Below are 12528 nucleotides of genomic sequence, written 5' to 3'. Positions count from 1 at the left end.
TTAATTTTGCACAAAATTGTCCATAGGTTTGAATGGTTGTTTGTGTGTGTTTGTGTGTCTGTGTGTGTGTGTGAGTGTGTGTGTGTGTGTGTGTGTGTGTGTGTGTGTGTGTGTGAGGTACACTGGCGACCTGTCCATGGTGTGTACTCCACCTCTCACCCAGTGTCAGCTCGGCCAGACATACATGAATACTAAAGTTCCATGCAATCGTTGCTGCTTCTCATAGTTTTCTATATGTGAAACTTAATATGCAGTATCATGGTAGAGTAAAGATATTAGATGTAGGTATGGGGGATTTATGAAACTCTGAAAGGTGAGTTCAAATACACTGTGTAAAGTACACTCCAGTGAGGAAATGAACGTGTGGAACATTAAAACAAACATAGTTCTCAGTCATGATCCTAATATAAATATAGACAGCTAGAGATAGATAGAGATAGATAGGTATACATGAGTCATTACACACACAAACACACACACACATATATATATACGTGTGTGAAAGTATAGAAGTAGTCTATTCAACATGTTTTTTCTCTGTACACTTACGCACATGAGCGTCAGAATGAAAAGTGGAGAACACACACACACTAAATTCAGTTTATTCCTCTGACTGCGTGTGTGTGTGTGTGTGTGTGTGTGTGTGTGATATGTGAGTGTGTCTGTCCTCTAGATAAATGACTTAACCGACATTTTTTGAATCACCTCAGCCTGGCCCCCTCTCTCTCTCCCTCTCTCTCTCCCTCTCCTTCTCCCCCTCTCTCCCTCTCCTTCTCTACCCCTCTCTCTCCCTCCTTCTCCCTCACCCTCTCTCTCTCCCTCCCCCTCTCTCTCTGTCATCTCCCTCTCTCTCCCTCCCTCTCTATCTCTCCCTCTCTCCCTCCCTCTCTCCCTCTCCTTCACCCCCTCTCTCCCTCTCCTTCTCCCTCCCTCTCTCCCTCCCTCCCTCTCTCTCTCCCCCTCTCCCTCTCTCTCTCCCTCTCCTTCACCCCCTCTCTCCCTCTCCTTCTCCCTCTCTCTCCCTCCCTCTCTCTCCCTCTCTCTCCCTCCCTCCCTCTCTCTCTCCCTCTCCCTCCCTCTCCCTCCCTCTCCCTCTCTCCCTCTCTCTCTACGTCTCCTCGTGGCGCACGGTATTCAACGCACGTTTTCCATTCCGTTATTTTTTTTTTTCTTTTTGGGGAATAAACAACAATGAAGTGTGATATTTGAAAAAAAACAACAAAAAACCACCGACGCAGCCACCGGGCTTGAACCTGCGAGCCACCAATCATCTCCGGCGCGTCTTCCAAAAAAACAAGAAGCGGCGTTTGAATCCCTCCCTCTCGGCCCTCCCCCTCACGCTGATTGGCTGCCGGAGGAGCAGCGACAGTGTCTATTGCACCATGCTGTGTCCGGACCTGAGTCAGTGAGAGGAAGAGCTCAATGTGCACAGAATACCGAGCAGCGACCTGTGCGTAACGCAGCCTAGAGAGAACCCACCTTGTTGACAGCTGGACGGAGACTTGTGGCAGAATGCGGCTGTGACCATCACCTCCTCCTCCTCCTCCTCCTCCTCTTCCTCAGCAGCTGTCTCTCTATATATCTGTGTGTGTGTGTCTGTGGACTTTGATTGAGGACGGAGCACAAGGACACAACGCCACTAAGGGGACCAGTCCCTCAGCGATGTTTGGCACCGGTTGGCTTTTAAACACTTTGGATCTTGCTGCACATCTGGATTCCCACTCTTCTTCTTCTTCTTCTCCATCATCTTCTTCTCATTCAGTATTTCTCCGGACACTTTTCCTTCCTGGAGAGCGGTGAGTCACTGCAGGCGCTAGGGCGATCCGCTGCATCCTAATCACCCAGCGGAGAGGACTTCAGCTCATTGACATTACAGTCATACTTTTTCTGGAGCACTTTTTCTTTTCCCCCCCCCCCTTCTTCTCATTTGCTCTCTGCGCCGCCTGCACTGTAGCCTGCGTGTGGATTTTCCTCTCCTCTCTCTCCCTCTCTCCTCTGCACAGAGGAGGTGGGAACCTACATCGAAGTGTTCAGGGGATGAAACTCTCCCTGAACCCTCGCTGGAACTGACTGTTTTTAATTCCAATTTTTTGTCTGAATCTGCTCTATTTTCTGGGACTATCGCATCAGTTTTCTTTTTTTTTAGGGTAAGTTTAAATCATGTTCTTTTAAATTCAAATCTCCCTATTTATCTGTTGCGTGCTCTTTTTTTTCTCCAAATTATTCGTATTTCTTTATTTCTCAACCATCCCCTGTTCATACGCGTGCAACAGCTTCCTCCGAGGAGACCGGGGAGAATTACACGACCGTGCTGAGACGCTGGCAGCTCATTTCTCTATTTCTCTTTTATAAGGCTCATTTGAAAAATCCGGATTATGCGGATTTGTTAATGCTTGTAAGAGGCTCATTTAATACACACTTATTCAAATCGCCAGCACAATGGGACCCTCAGTTAAACGCCTGCCGTGTTACCATATTATTAAAGTTGTCCTATTACGGCGTCAGTCAGCGTTCCCCTAAAGGTGTGAATGGGCCATTGTCAGGTCAGGGTCAGGTCGTTGCATTGCACATTTGAGATGGAGGAAAAAATAAAACTGCATTCTTGTGTTTACAATGATACATGTGGTGAATAAGCTACAAGGGGAATCATTATTTCCCCATGTATCGGGGCTGCGCCTGGTGTCTTCCCAAGGTTAACTAATTGACAAGCTTCTCCCATAATTGTAGAGATGAATTACACATGAGCCTTGTTTCCTTTTTGGCTCAGCGGCGGATCGGATATCTCTTCATGCAGAATGGCTCGTGTGCCTTACAGTTTTTATTTGGGTGACTAATTGACAGCTATGCGTTATCTAAACATTTATTTTTTTCTGTTTTTCCTGTTTAGGTGCTATGAGCGATCACTGACAATGACTATTCTGTTCGGAGACTGGATCGCGATTACTGCTCAGATGAGTCTGGACGCTCAGCTGAATATAAATTAGGTGTTCAGCACCACAGATTGCTGGAGGAGGCAGAGGAAGAGAGAGACAGAGCAAAGACAATCCACAAAGACAAATGCCAAGGTCTCGCACGATGAACAGAACTCTTTTCTTCATCCTGGATAACAGAAATACCAAATTTGAACAAAATATCAACAGGTCAAAGGAAGCTTAAACACAGCACATCTTAGCGTATCGCAGCTTTTAGGGATGTATCTTTCTATTTTCTTTTTCCTCCTGTTATGGGCTCAAGCCCTGACATTGAAAAACTTGAATTACTCTGTCCCAGAGGAACAGGGTCCAGGGACAGTGATTGGGAACATTGCCAAAGATGCCAGACTCGGACTCGATCAGACTGGACCGGGTAAAAAAGCCAACTTTCGGGTGCTGGAGAATTCAGCCCCCCATCTCATTGACGTGGACCCCCAAAGTGGACTGCTGTACACAAAGCAGCGCATTGACAGGGAAACATTGTGCAAAAGGAACCCCAAGTGCCAGCTATCCATGGAGGTTTTTGCCAATGACAAAGAGATCTGCATGATCAAAATAGATATTCAGGACATTAATGACAACTCACCCAATTTCCCCTCCGCTCAGATTGATATTGACATTTCAGAAAACGCTGTGCCAGGGACACGCTTTCCTCTGACCAGCGCGCATGATCCAGATGCAGGAGAAAATGGGCTGAAAACCTATCAAATAACCCGTGATGACTACAATCTGTTTTCCTTGGAGGTAAAAGCCCGCGGAGATGGGACAAAATTCCCAGAATTAGTTATTCAACGACCGTTGGACAGAGAAGAACGAAGCCATCACACCCTAATCTTGTCAGCCACCGATGGGGGGGAATATCCCAGATCAGGTACCATGCAGATTAATGTCAAAGTAATTGATTCAAATGATAACAGCCCCGTGTTTGATCAGCCCTCATATGTCGTGGAAATTCCTGAAAATTCCCCTCCTGGTAAAGTCCTAATCGATTTAAATGCCACGGATCCTGATGAGGGCAACAACGGACAAGTGGTCTATTCTTTCAGTGGCTATGCCCCAGAGAGAATCCGGGAGCTCTTCTCCATAGATTCCAGAACAGGGGTCATAAAGATTCAGGGTGAAATTGACTACGAAGAGAGCCCTGTTATCGAGATTGACATTCAGGCAAAGGATCTCGGTCCCAATCCAATCCCGGGCCATTGTAAAGTCACTGTTAAAGTGCTGGACAGGAATGATAACTGGCCATCTATAGGCTTTGTGTCTGTGAGACAGGGAGCCATCAGCGAGGCAGCACCTCCAGCCACTGTCATCGCTCTGGTGCGTGTCACAGACAAGGACTCTGGCAGGAACGGGCAGCTTCAATGCAGAGTGCTGGGTAACGTCCCTTTTAAACTTGAGGAGAACTATGATAACTTCTATACAGTGGTGACAGACCGGCCCTTGGACAGAGAGGTGCAGGATGAGTACAATGTCACCATTGTTGCCAAAGACAACGGCCTCCCTCCTTTAAACTCTACAAAATCCTTCACTGTGAAGATTCTGGATGAGAACGACAATGTCCCTCGCTTCACCAAGTCAGTGTACCTTCTTCAGATTCCTGAGAACAACATCCCTGGGGAGTACCTGGGCTCAGTTCTGGCACACGACCCGGACCTTGGCCAGAATGGCACCGTGTACTACAGCATACTCAACTCCAACGTGAGTGGGGGTGATGTCAACACGTATGTTAATGTGAACGCTGCAAATGGAGCCATCTACGCTGTGAGATCTTTCAACTACGAGCAGATCAAGTATTTTGACTTCAAGGTTCTGGCTAGAGATGCAGGATCTCCGCATCTGGAGAGTAATGCAACAGTGCGCATAAGCATCCTGGATGTCAATGACAACATCCCTGTCATAGTGCTGCCGTTACTCCTGAACGACACCGCTGAGATCCACGTGCCACGTAATGTTGGTGTTGGCTACATAGTCACCACAGTGAGGGCCGTGGATAACGACTACGGCGAGAGCGGCAGGCTCACCTATGAGATCTCGGATGGCAACGAGGAGCACCTCTTTGAGATCGATCCCGTGAGTGGGGACGTGCGAACATCCCACCCATTTTGGGATGATGTCAGCCCCATTGTGGAGCTGATCATCCGAGTGTCAGACCACGGCAAGCCGACTCTCACTGCTGCCGCCAGACTCATCGTCAAGGCTTCCAACGGACGTCCTCCTGATGGACTGCCTCGCACAAAGGACAATCAGAACTGGGACATGTCCCTGCCTCTTATAGTAACTCTAAGTATCGTATCCATCATGCTTCTGGCTGCCATGGTGACCATAGCCATCAAGTGCAAGCGGGAAAACAAGGAGATCCGCACCTACAATTGTCGCATTGCAGAATACTCGCACCCTCAACTCGGAAAAGGCAAGAAGAAGAAGATTAACAAGAACGACATCATGCTGGTGCAGAGCGAGGTGGAAGAGCGGGATGCCATGAATGTGATGAATGTGGTAAGCAGCCCTTCCTTGGCCACCTCACCCATGTACTTTGACTACCAGACACGCCTGCCACTCAGCTCACCACGGTCAGAGGTCATGTACCTCAAGCCCACTGCCAATAACCTCAGCGTGCCCCAAGGCCACGTGGGATGCCACACCAGCTTCACAGGCCCAGTCACCAGCACTACAGACACACCTACTAACCGCATGTCCATCATACAGGTAAGAGAAATTGCAGTGTTCTCCTTCACCGTTTTCACCGTCACAACCTTCAGATAGGTCCCATTTCCTATATCAACATCCCCCCCTCCCCCTTTTTTAATGAAAGAAAAAGAAGACAAGGACAGGCAGAGACAGAGAAGCCCAGGAGCACAGAGAGAAGTGAAGGAAGGGGAGGGGGGGGGAGCATTAGAAGGATTAAACAGTCATTCTGGTGCTATCATAGAACACAGGCAGTGACATCAACACAAATCAGTGGTGTTTGAAATATGTCACAACAGTCTCCTTTTTAAATCAGTTTTCCTGTGGAAATCTTTCATAAATCACTCAATCACTTTCATTTAATTCCCGTGGAAGGAGTTTAGCCCGCGGCAGTTCCATTTGATCCGACCCAATTATCCCATGTTGCATGTTCTATTCCAATAACAAGTTTGTCTCTGAAAATCGACTTACCTGCATTTTATATTAAAATACCTGTACATATTAATTGTTACAGCTACAATGTCATATCATGACAGTTTACTTAGTCCAAACAGTGACACCTGCTTGTTTTGCTGTTCACAGTTTTCATATTCAACATCCTGTCAGTCTTCATATTGTACAGTTCTTTGTGGTTAATTCTACGGGTTTTAATTCCTAGAGATTAGCAAAGTCTACTTATTTTCACGGCTACTTTATACGCTTTTATGAGAAGTACTTTGGTGTATAAGCCTCTAACGTGATAACTTCTCTGTGTCTTTGGCCTTAAGTCCATTAAAAGTCTGTCGTGTCAGACGAGGATTAAGGCCTGCTTAAGATGGTGGTACGAACACTGGGGACAATGGGCAGTGGAAGCAAAGGGGCCTCTTTTCCTGAAATGTACCAGTTGTTGACAAGTAAAGAAATTAACATTCCTAATATTATTTGATAGAAGCAATAGTTTCTGTGAGTTTTATTGTTATCACCTTCTGCCAATGGCCTTTTGAGGATTCTTTCAGTTGCATTTAGACGGTAACTATTAGTTTCTCTAGTGAGCTCTGCCGTTTCGATCCTGCTGTTTGCGCTGGCTTTGAATGTGACGATGACTGTGATCAGATGTGATGTGTTCCCACCGGGGAGGAAGGCCCATGTCTGTTGTTCCCACTCTCAGCCTCAGCCCTGTTTCTATTATGAGCCAGCTGCATAGGGCAAGGGTCAGCCCAAAGACCGTTAAGGCTTCCTAATCAGAGGGACAGAGTAATTGCTGGTCCATTATGCAGACTGTTTCTCTGCTAATGTAGTGATGATGAATTAGACCGTGTGAGGTTGCTGCACACCCATTTTGTGCACTTATTTCCTCTCCCCCCCCCTTCAGACTGTCAAAGGGGAAACAAGCAGAAGCAGCTACAACACATTCCTTAGTGTCTTGTTTACAGAGGGTCCCCTCGACGCATCAGGCGTGCAGGGTGCTCTATTGTATTATTCAACAGAAACCTGTGTAGAGGAAGCTGGCCTGAGGCATTAAGTTTCTTCAGAAGCTGTACAGAGGCGTATCACTTTCCCCCCCCTCGTCCATGCCTCTGCCTCCTCTCTGCATTTGTGTGGACAGTAAGTAACCTGAGTGCGAGGAGAGCAGCTATGGGAAACATGTCAGGAAACAAAGACAGAATTCCCCTTCCATCGATCCCGAGGCCACCCAGCCCATCTGTCACTACAGGTGCCACAGGGAGAGAGGTTGAATGGGAAAAATAAATAAAGAGATGGATAAAGCAGGAGAGCATATCTCCTGCTTATTCAGTTTCAGAGGAGTACCTTAGTGCTGCTGTCTTCATCTGTACCCGGCAGTGCTGCTGTAGCTGCCTGCAACTCCCAGTCTCTCTCCACACTGCTGCCGGCCTCTAATGATGTTTTATAGTGGTACACCGGCAGACAGGGAAAGGGGAATAATATGAACATATCAGCCGAGCTCTGCTGGCCTTATCATTGTCACCGCCGTGCCAGCACCCGGCCCAGTGGAGAGTTTCATTTCATTTGTAAAGAGAATTCCTGGGATAAGGAGATGGATGATACGTAATGATGCCTAATTCCGCTTAAGGCGTTGAAGGGAATTACTTAGTGTGGAATCAAGGTTAAAACCAATCTGCTGCAAAATTCCTCAATGCTCAGGAAGAAAGGATTTCAGTAATTCTCTCCAAAGAGTGAGCCTGCGCCCACTCTGCCTTGAATACAGTTTAGGATTTTGTCCCACATTATGTTCAGCTTCAGCAGCTGCGCCACTGTGACTACGGCCCACTGACTGGTTCCTCCCGTGCTTTTTTCCTGCCTGTTTCAGAAGCTGTCCCCATTGTTGCCAAACATCGAAAGACTCCTGTGTCATTACTTTTAAATGGGCCCCTAATTAATCGTATTGATTTGTTTTGATAAGTTTTGAGTCTTATAATTAGATTCGCCATGAAACTCCAATTAAACAGAATCCTGTCTCGGTGAGACACCATCCATGTTAATGAGGTGCATGAGGTACAGAGGGTTAGTGGATTGTGAATGGCTATAAAAGCTGCCTTTAGGTGGCGGCATTCTGCCTTGTGTGGGGTGGCATTGAGATGTGGGTGTCAAGGAGAAAAGGGGGCACCTCTCTCCGCTGACTCGACATTGTCACTTGATAAAGAGAATCGTACGGCTCTAATGAAATATGTCTGGCATAAATATGTAACAAGCACATGGAACATAGGATATCTTTGTCTGGAATCGACTGCCTGACAGCATTTTGTTACAGCTGTTTTGAATGACAATTGGTGAATTTGCCGCGAAAGCAGTGAATCCATGATGAATTATTTAAAATTTGCTAGAAAACCTGGCAGATTCTGACGGATCGTGTAAGAATTTACAATAAACCAAGGTCTTTCTAAAAATGACTGGCAGCCATAAACCTATTGAGTTAATTCAAAGGATGCTGGGGGGGAAAAAAAACAGTTAAGAGGTGTGACTGTGATCATTCAGTGCGGCACACAATGAAGTTACTCCTCTGATCTCTTTAGGTTGTGGATATGCATGCCAACAATGTAGCTGGAGCAGATGTTGAAAATGGATGCTTCCAGGAATGGTCTTACTCTGCATAATTTAGGCATATTGTGAGGGTGTATGGTTGTGTGTGTGTGTACACGTGTGTGTGTCTGTGTGGGTGTAACGTCATTGTGTATTCCAGGCATGTGATTTAAGCCTTTAGCTGGCAGGCTCCGTGACAGAGCGCCTCTCTTTTTATGAGCGTGACAATCTTGCATTTGTCCGAACCTTGAAACACCCTTCCTCCAAACACATACACACAAGTGCACACAAGTGCACACAAGTGCACACACACACACACACACAAACATCACACAGATGCATATGTAACCCTGCTTGTGCTGTTTTTAAGGATGCTCCTGAAAAGTCTTATCAAAGCCTGTGCTGTATATTGTATTGAAATTGCACCCACACTTCAGTGGCCACTGAGGCAATGAATAGTAAAGTGCTCTTTATTTCATTTCTCTCTCTCTCTGTCTTTCTCTCTCTCTCTCTCTTCATCTTTAGATAACTTTACTCAGGAGCTTTCTATAGAATGAGTTTGTATGTACCGGAGCTCACTCGCTCCCAGGATTGAGCCGCTCGGCAGCTCGATGCACAAACAGTCATTCATAGGAAGGAGGGACAGTTCAAGAAGCCATTTGTAATTTATGTACTTGTGTCCCTCAGCTGAGTTCTTCTGGGACACTAGGCCACATTTGTTTTATTTGAGCCTGCCAGTACATAAAAGAAATAAAATAATCAGCCCGCCTGAGGGCGTATCTTCATATTTCCTCAAATAAACCTGCTGCTACTGTACATAACACTACACGCTGAAATTCTGAATTATTAATAGGGAGTTTTATTTTTCTTCATCTCCCCCAAGCTCACATGATAGATGCAACTGAGAGGAAGTGAAGTCAGACCACAGAATGTTGCTCCGGGGAACAGCACTAAATTATGTTATCTTTGTATAAGCAAAACATAGAAATTTAGTAATTGAATGTTTTCTTTTACTAGCTGCCATTACTGGTATTGTTGCCGTGGTACTTGTTTCAGCTTCGATGTGTGAGCAGCAGTGCAGCACACAGCACAAAACAGCAGCTATATTTGCATCTTCTTTCATTAATAAATCATAACGTTTAACAAATCAGTGGAAAGCGGAGGATGTCACGACGAACATCAGAGGTCTCTGAACATGAAGGAGGAGGAGGGCAGAACACGGGGTTTGTGGGAAACAGAAATTGCTCATTTTCGGAAAGGGAACCTGGAAATGAACGCCCAAATACTGATGATGTTTGCAGCACAGAGAAAAGTAGAAATTAGTGTCGGAATCTCAACAGTTTAGTTGGCAATGGAATTGAGAGTTAAATTTAAGAAATCAAGACTGAGGAAATCTGTTCTAGTTATAGGTTACAGCACAAATATCATTGGTTGCTATATTCAGTGAAAAATGTTTTACCGGAAATAGTCTGAGGCTGATTTTCCTGATTCCTACTCTGTGACACGTTCTTCAAAGTGCTGCACAGTTAATAGTTCATTTGCAGAACGGTAATATAAGTACCCCCCAAAAAGTTGTTCTAGATTGGAGGCAGCAGTGGAAGTCCATGTTTTATTTATTGCAAATTCTGAGAAGAATCTCTTTGTCACCTTGCTAAATAATTAAATGTGATTGTGGGGCCCTGACTTTGCCCACAAGTAACTACAGGAAGCAATTTCCTCCTGTAGTTAATAACAAACGCAGATTTAGAACAAGTTATACATTGATGGATATAGGTGGACTACTGGAGTCAATAATGAATGTGTGCTCTTGTCTCATTGGTCGGCAACAAGAAACCCGTTCACCCAGCTGTTGTGCGTTCGTGTGGACACAGCTCGTAACTGTGGAGCACAACAAAGGAATTTAGTTTTTTCGCGGGGTGTGGAGACAGGATATGAGATCACAAGTCAACCTCTGTGAGGACCAGATTGGCCGGACACATTAAACCAATTTGTTTGGTTGAATAGGAAGCAGCCTATTGGAGATGACAGACACACGATAATAGGACTGTGGATTGTTCACTTGTGTGTGTGTGCGAGCGAGCGAGCGATAAAGGGGAAGTGGATTGTCAGGTCTCCTCTGCCTAATTTTCTGATGCCGGAATATCTTGTCATTTTATCATGTTATTCTGATGAGAAGCAAGCGCCGTTGTTTGGCTTGGTTTACCTTCCGAAGACCGGGCAGCATTTTAAGTGGTTTCAGATCAATTCCTATCAGACTTCGTAATTACTTTTCAGCTTTATTATCATAAGGCACGGAGAGGACGGCTTCTCTTCCTTTTTGTTGCCACTTTTGCTTATTATGGCTTTTTTCTTGAGCGGCAGTGCGCCTTGTTTTCCTGACCTTGATGATACTGCGAGTTGCGCATATTTATATTACATTGCAAATACACAGATGGATCTAAGTGTGTTCTACCTGATGCTGCAATTTCATACCAACTACCTAAACACATGCTCTTTAATAAAAATAGAAGATTCGGTAAGATTCTGTCAGTGTTTGCTCCCTGAAGATCCTGAAACATTTACTTGGCTTCGTGCTCAAACAACTCTGGCGCCAGGAGCCAACCAGGCACCATCGCAGGTCACAAAAACAAACAAAACATAACCTTCACAGCGGAACAATCTGAGATTTAGCTGCCATGTGTCTCAGTGCATGTGTGTGTACGTGCACGGGCACACATGCACCTGTGCTACCACCCACTGCGCTCTGAAGCACCAGTCTTGCTGGTTCCCTCAGATTGAATTGGTTTCCCTGAAGGGGCCGCCTGCCCCCTGAGGGCTCTTAGATCTCTCCCGGGGTCTTTAGACTTAACGCTTTGAGCAGCGGGGGGGCTCGGCGCTGCAGCAATAGTTTGGTATAAAGACGGTAGTGACCTCATAGTAATGTGCACTGAGATCCGCCGCAAACAGAAGGCTACACAGGCCTACATGGCTCGGTGATGTATTCTTTGAACTGCCAGCAGCTGGGTCTCCTTGCTGTAAATCAAACACTTTCAAAGTCAAACAAAGTGGAACTCGCTCTGCTGTGCCGTGGCACCGGTCCAACCCGAGAGAGCTTTTTATTTTCTGCCGCATCTTCCTTCACTGTGCCCCCTAGGCATGTGCTGTAGTAACAACACGCAGCTCAAAGAATGAGTTATGTGACTCTTGTTCTCACCCTCCATCTCATTAGTATAAGAGAAATGATTTATCCCTCCCTTCCCCAAATCTCCCTCTCCTCGTCCTTGCCGGCTACAGTTCAGCACGTCTTCAGCTGCGTCAGTAATGTGATTAATTGATTGGAGGGACATACCATGAATGCCAGCTCGTTGTCTCTAGTTTCACCTAACTACGTGTCAAAACAAGCTGCCTTCAAAAAACGGGCTTCTTCTCCCTTCTTCTTCAAACACTGGAGTATATCACGATCGGCAGATGAGAAGTTTGCAGGAGTCTTTTTCCTCGCAGCGAAATCCTGCCAGTGAGGTTTTGCGATTGTCTGCGTGTCTGAGAAAGTCCAATACTCCTGGAGAGATCCCGCCGTCTCCTCTGTTCCCGCGCTCGCCGTATCTGTAGCACAGTTTGAAATCTGACTCCCTCGTCTAAAGCCCCTGTGTGTGTCTATGGGGAATTGACAGCCACTGTGTTTTTGCAGCGGCTGTTATATGTTTGTGGCAACAGAGGCGAATGAGTCGGCACTCTCAGATGTTATTGCCCAAACAAAAGGCCCTCTAAGTGGTGGGCACACAGGATTTGTCGCCAAACGTTTAGCCGTGTCTGCTCTTCAGGGTGCGATGCCGAGTGCTAATGGCGTATTGAAAACCGTATATTTGGCTGGGCT

The 12528-nt window shown here is 46.1% G+C and overlaps 1 protein-coding gene across 2 annotated transcripts in view; it reads left to right on the top strand.

The window, feature by feature from the left end:
• The first annotated feature begins 1417 nt into the window (after positions 1 to 1417).
• pcdh17 (protocadherin 17) overlaps positions 1418 to 12528 on the top strand; it is a 54033-nt gene continuing 42922 nt past the window's right edge. Inside the window, exons 1-2 of one of the 2 annotated variants that reach the window (XM_061067791.1) lie at positions 1418 to 2147; positions 2888 to 5468. In XM_061067791.1, coding sequence (XP_060923774.1) covers positions 3192 to 5468 — 2277 coding nt within the window. In that variant the 5' untranslated portion in view covers positions 1418 to 2147; positions 2888 to 3191. Of the gene's footprint in view, positions 2148 to 2887; positions 5679 to 12528 lie in introns of both variants that reach the window. The other variant, XM_061067790.1, reaches the window with a different exon arrangement.

The sequence above is a fragment of the Limanda limanda genome, chromosome 3 (assembly GCF_963576545.1).
Source record: "Limanda limanda chromosome 3, fLimLim1.1, whole genome shotgun sequence".
Classification (NCBI taxonomy): domain Eukaryota; kingdom Metazoa; phylum Chordata; class Actinopteri; order Pleuronectiformes; family Pleuronectidae; genus Limanda; species Limanda limanda.
This window is presented reverse-complemented; position numbering and strand designations above follow the sequence as displayed.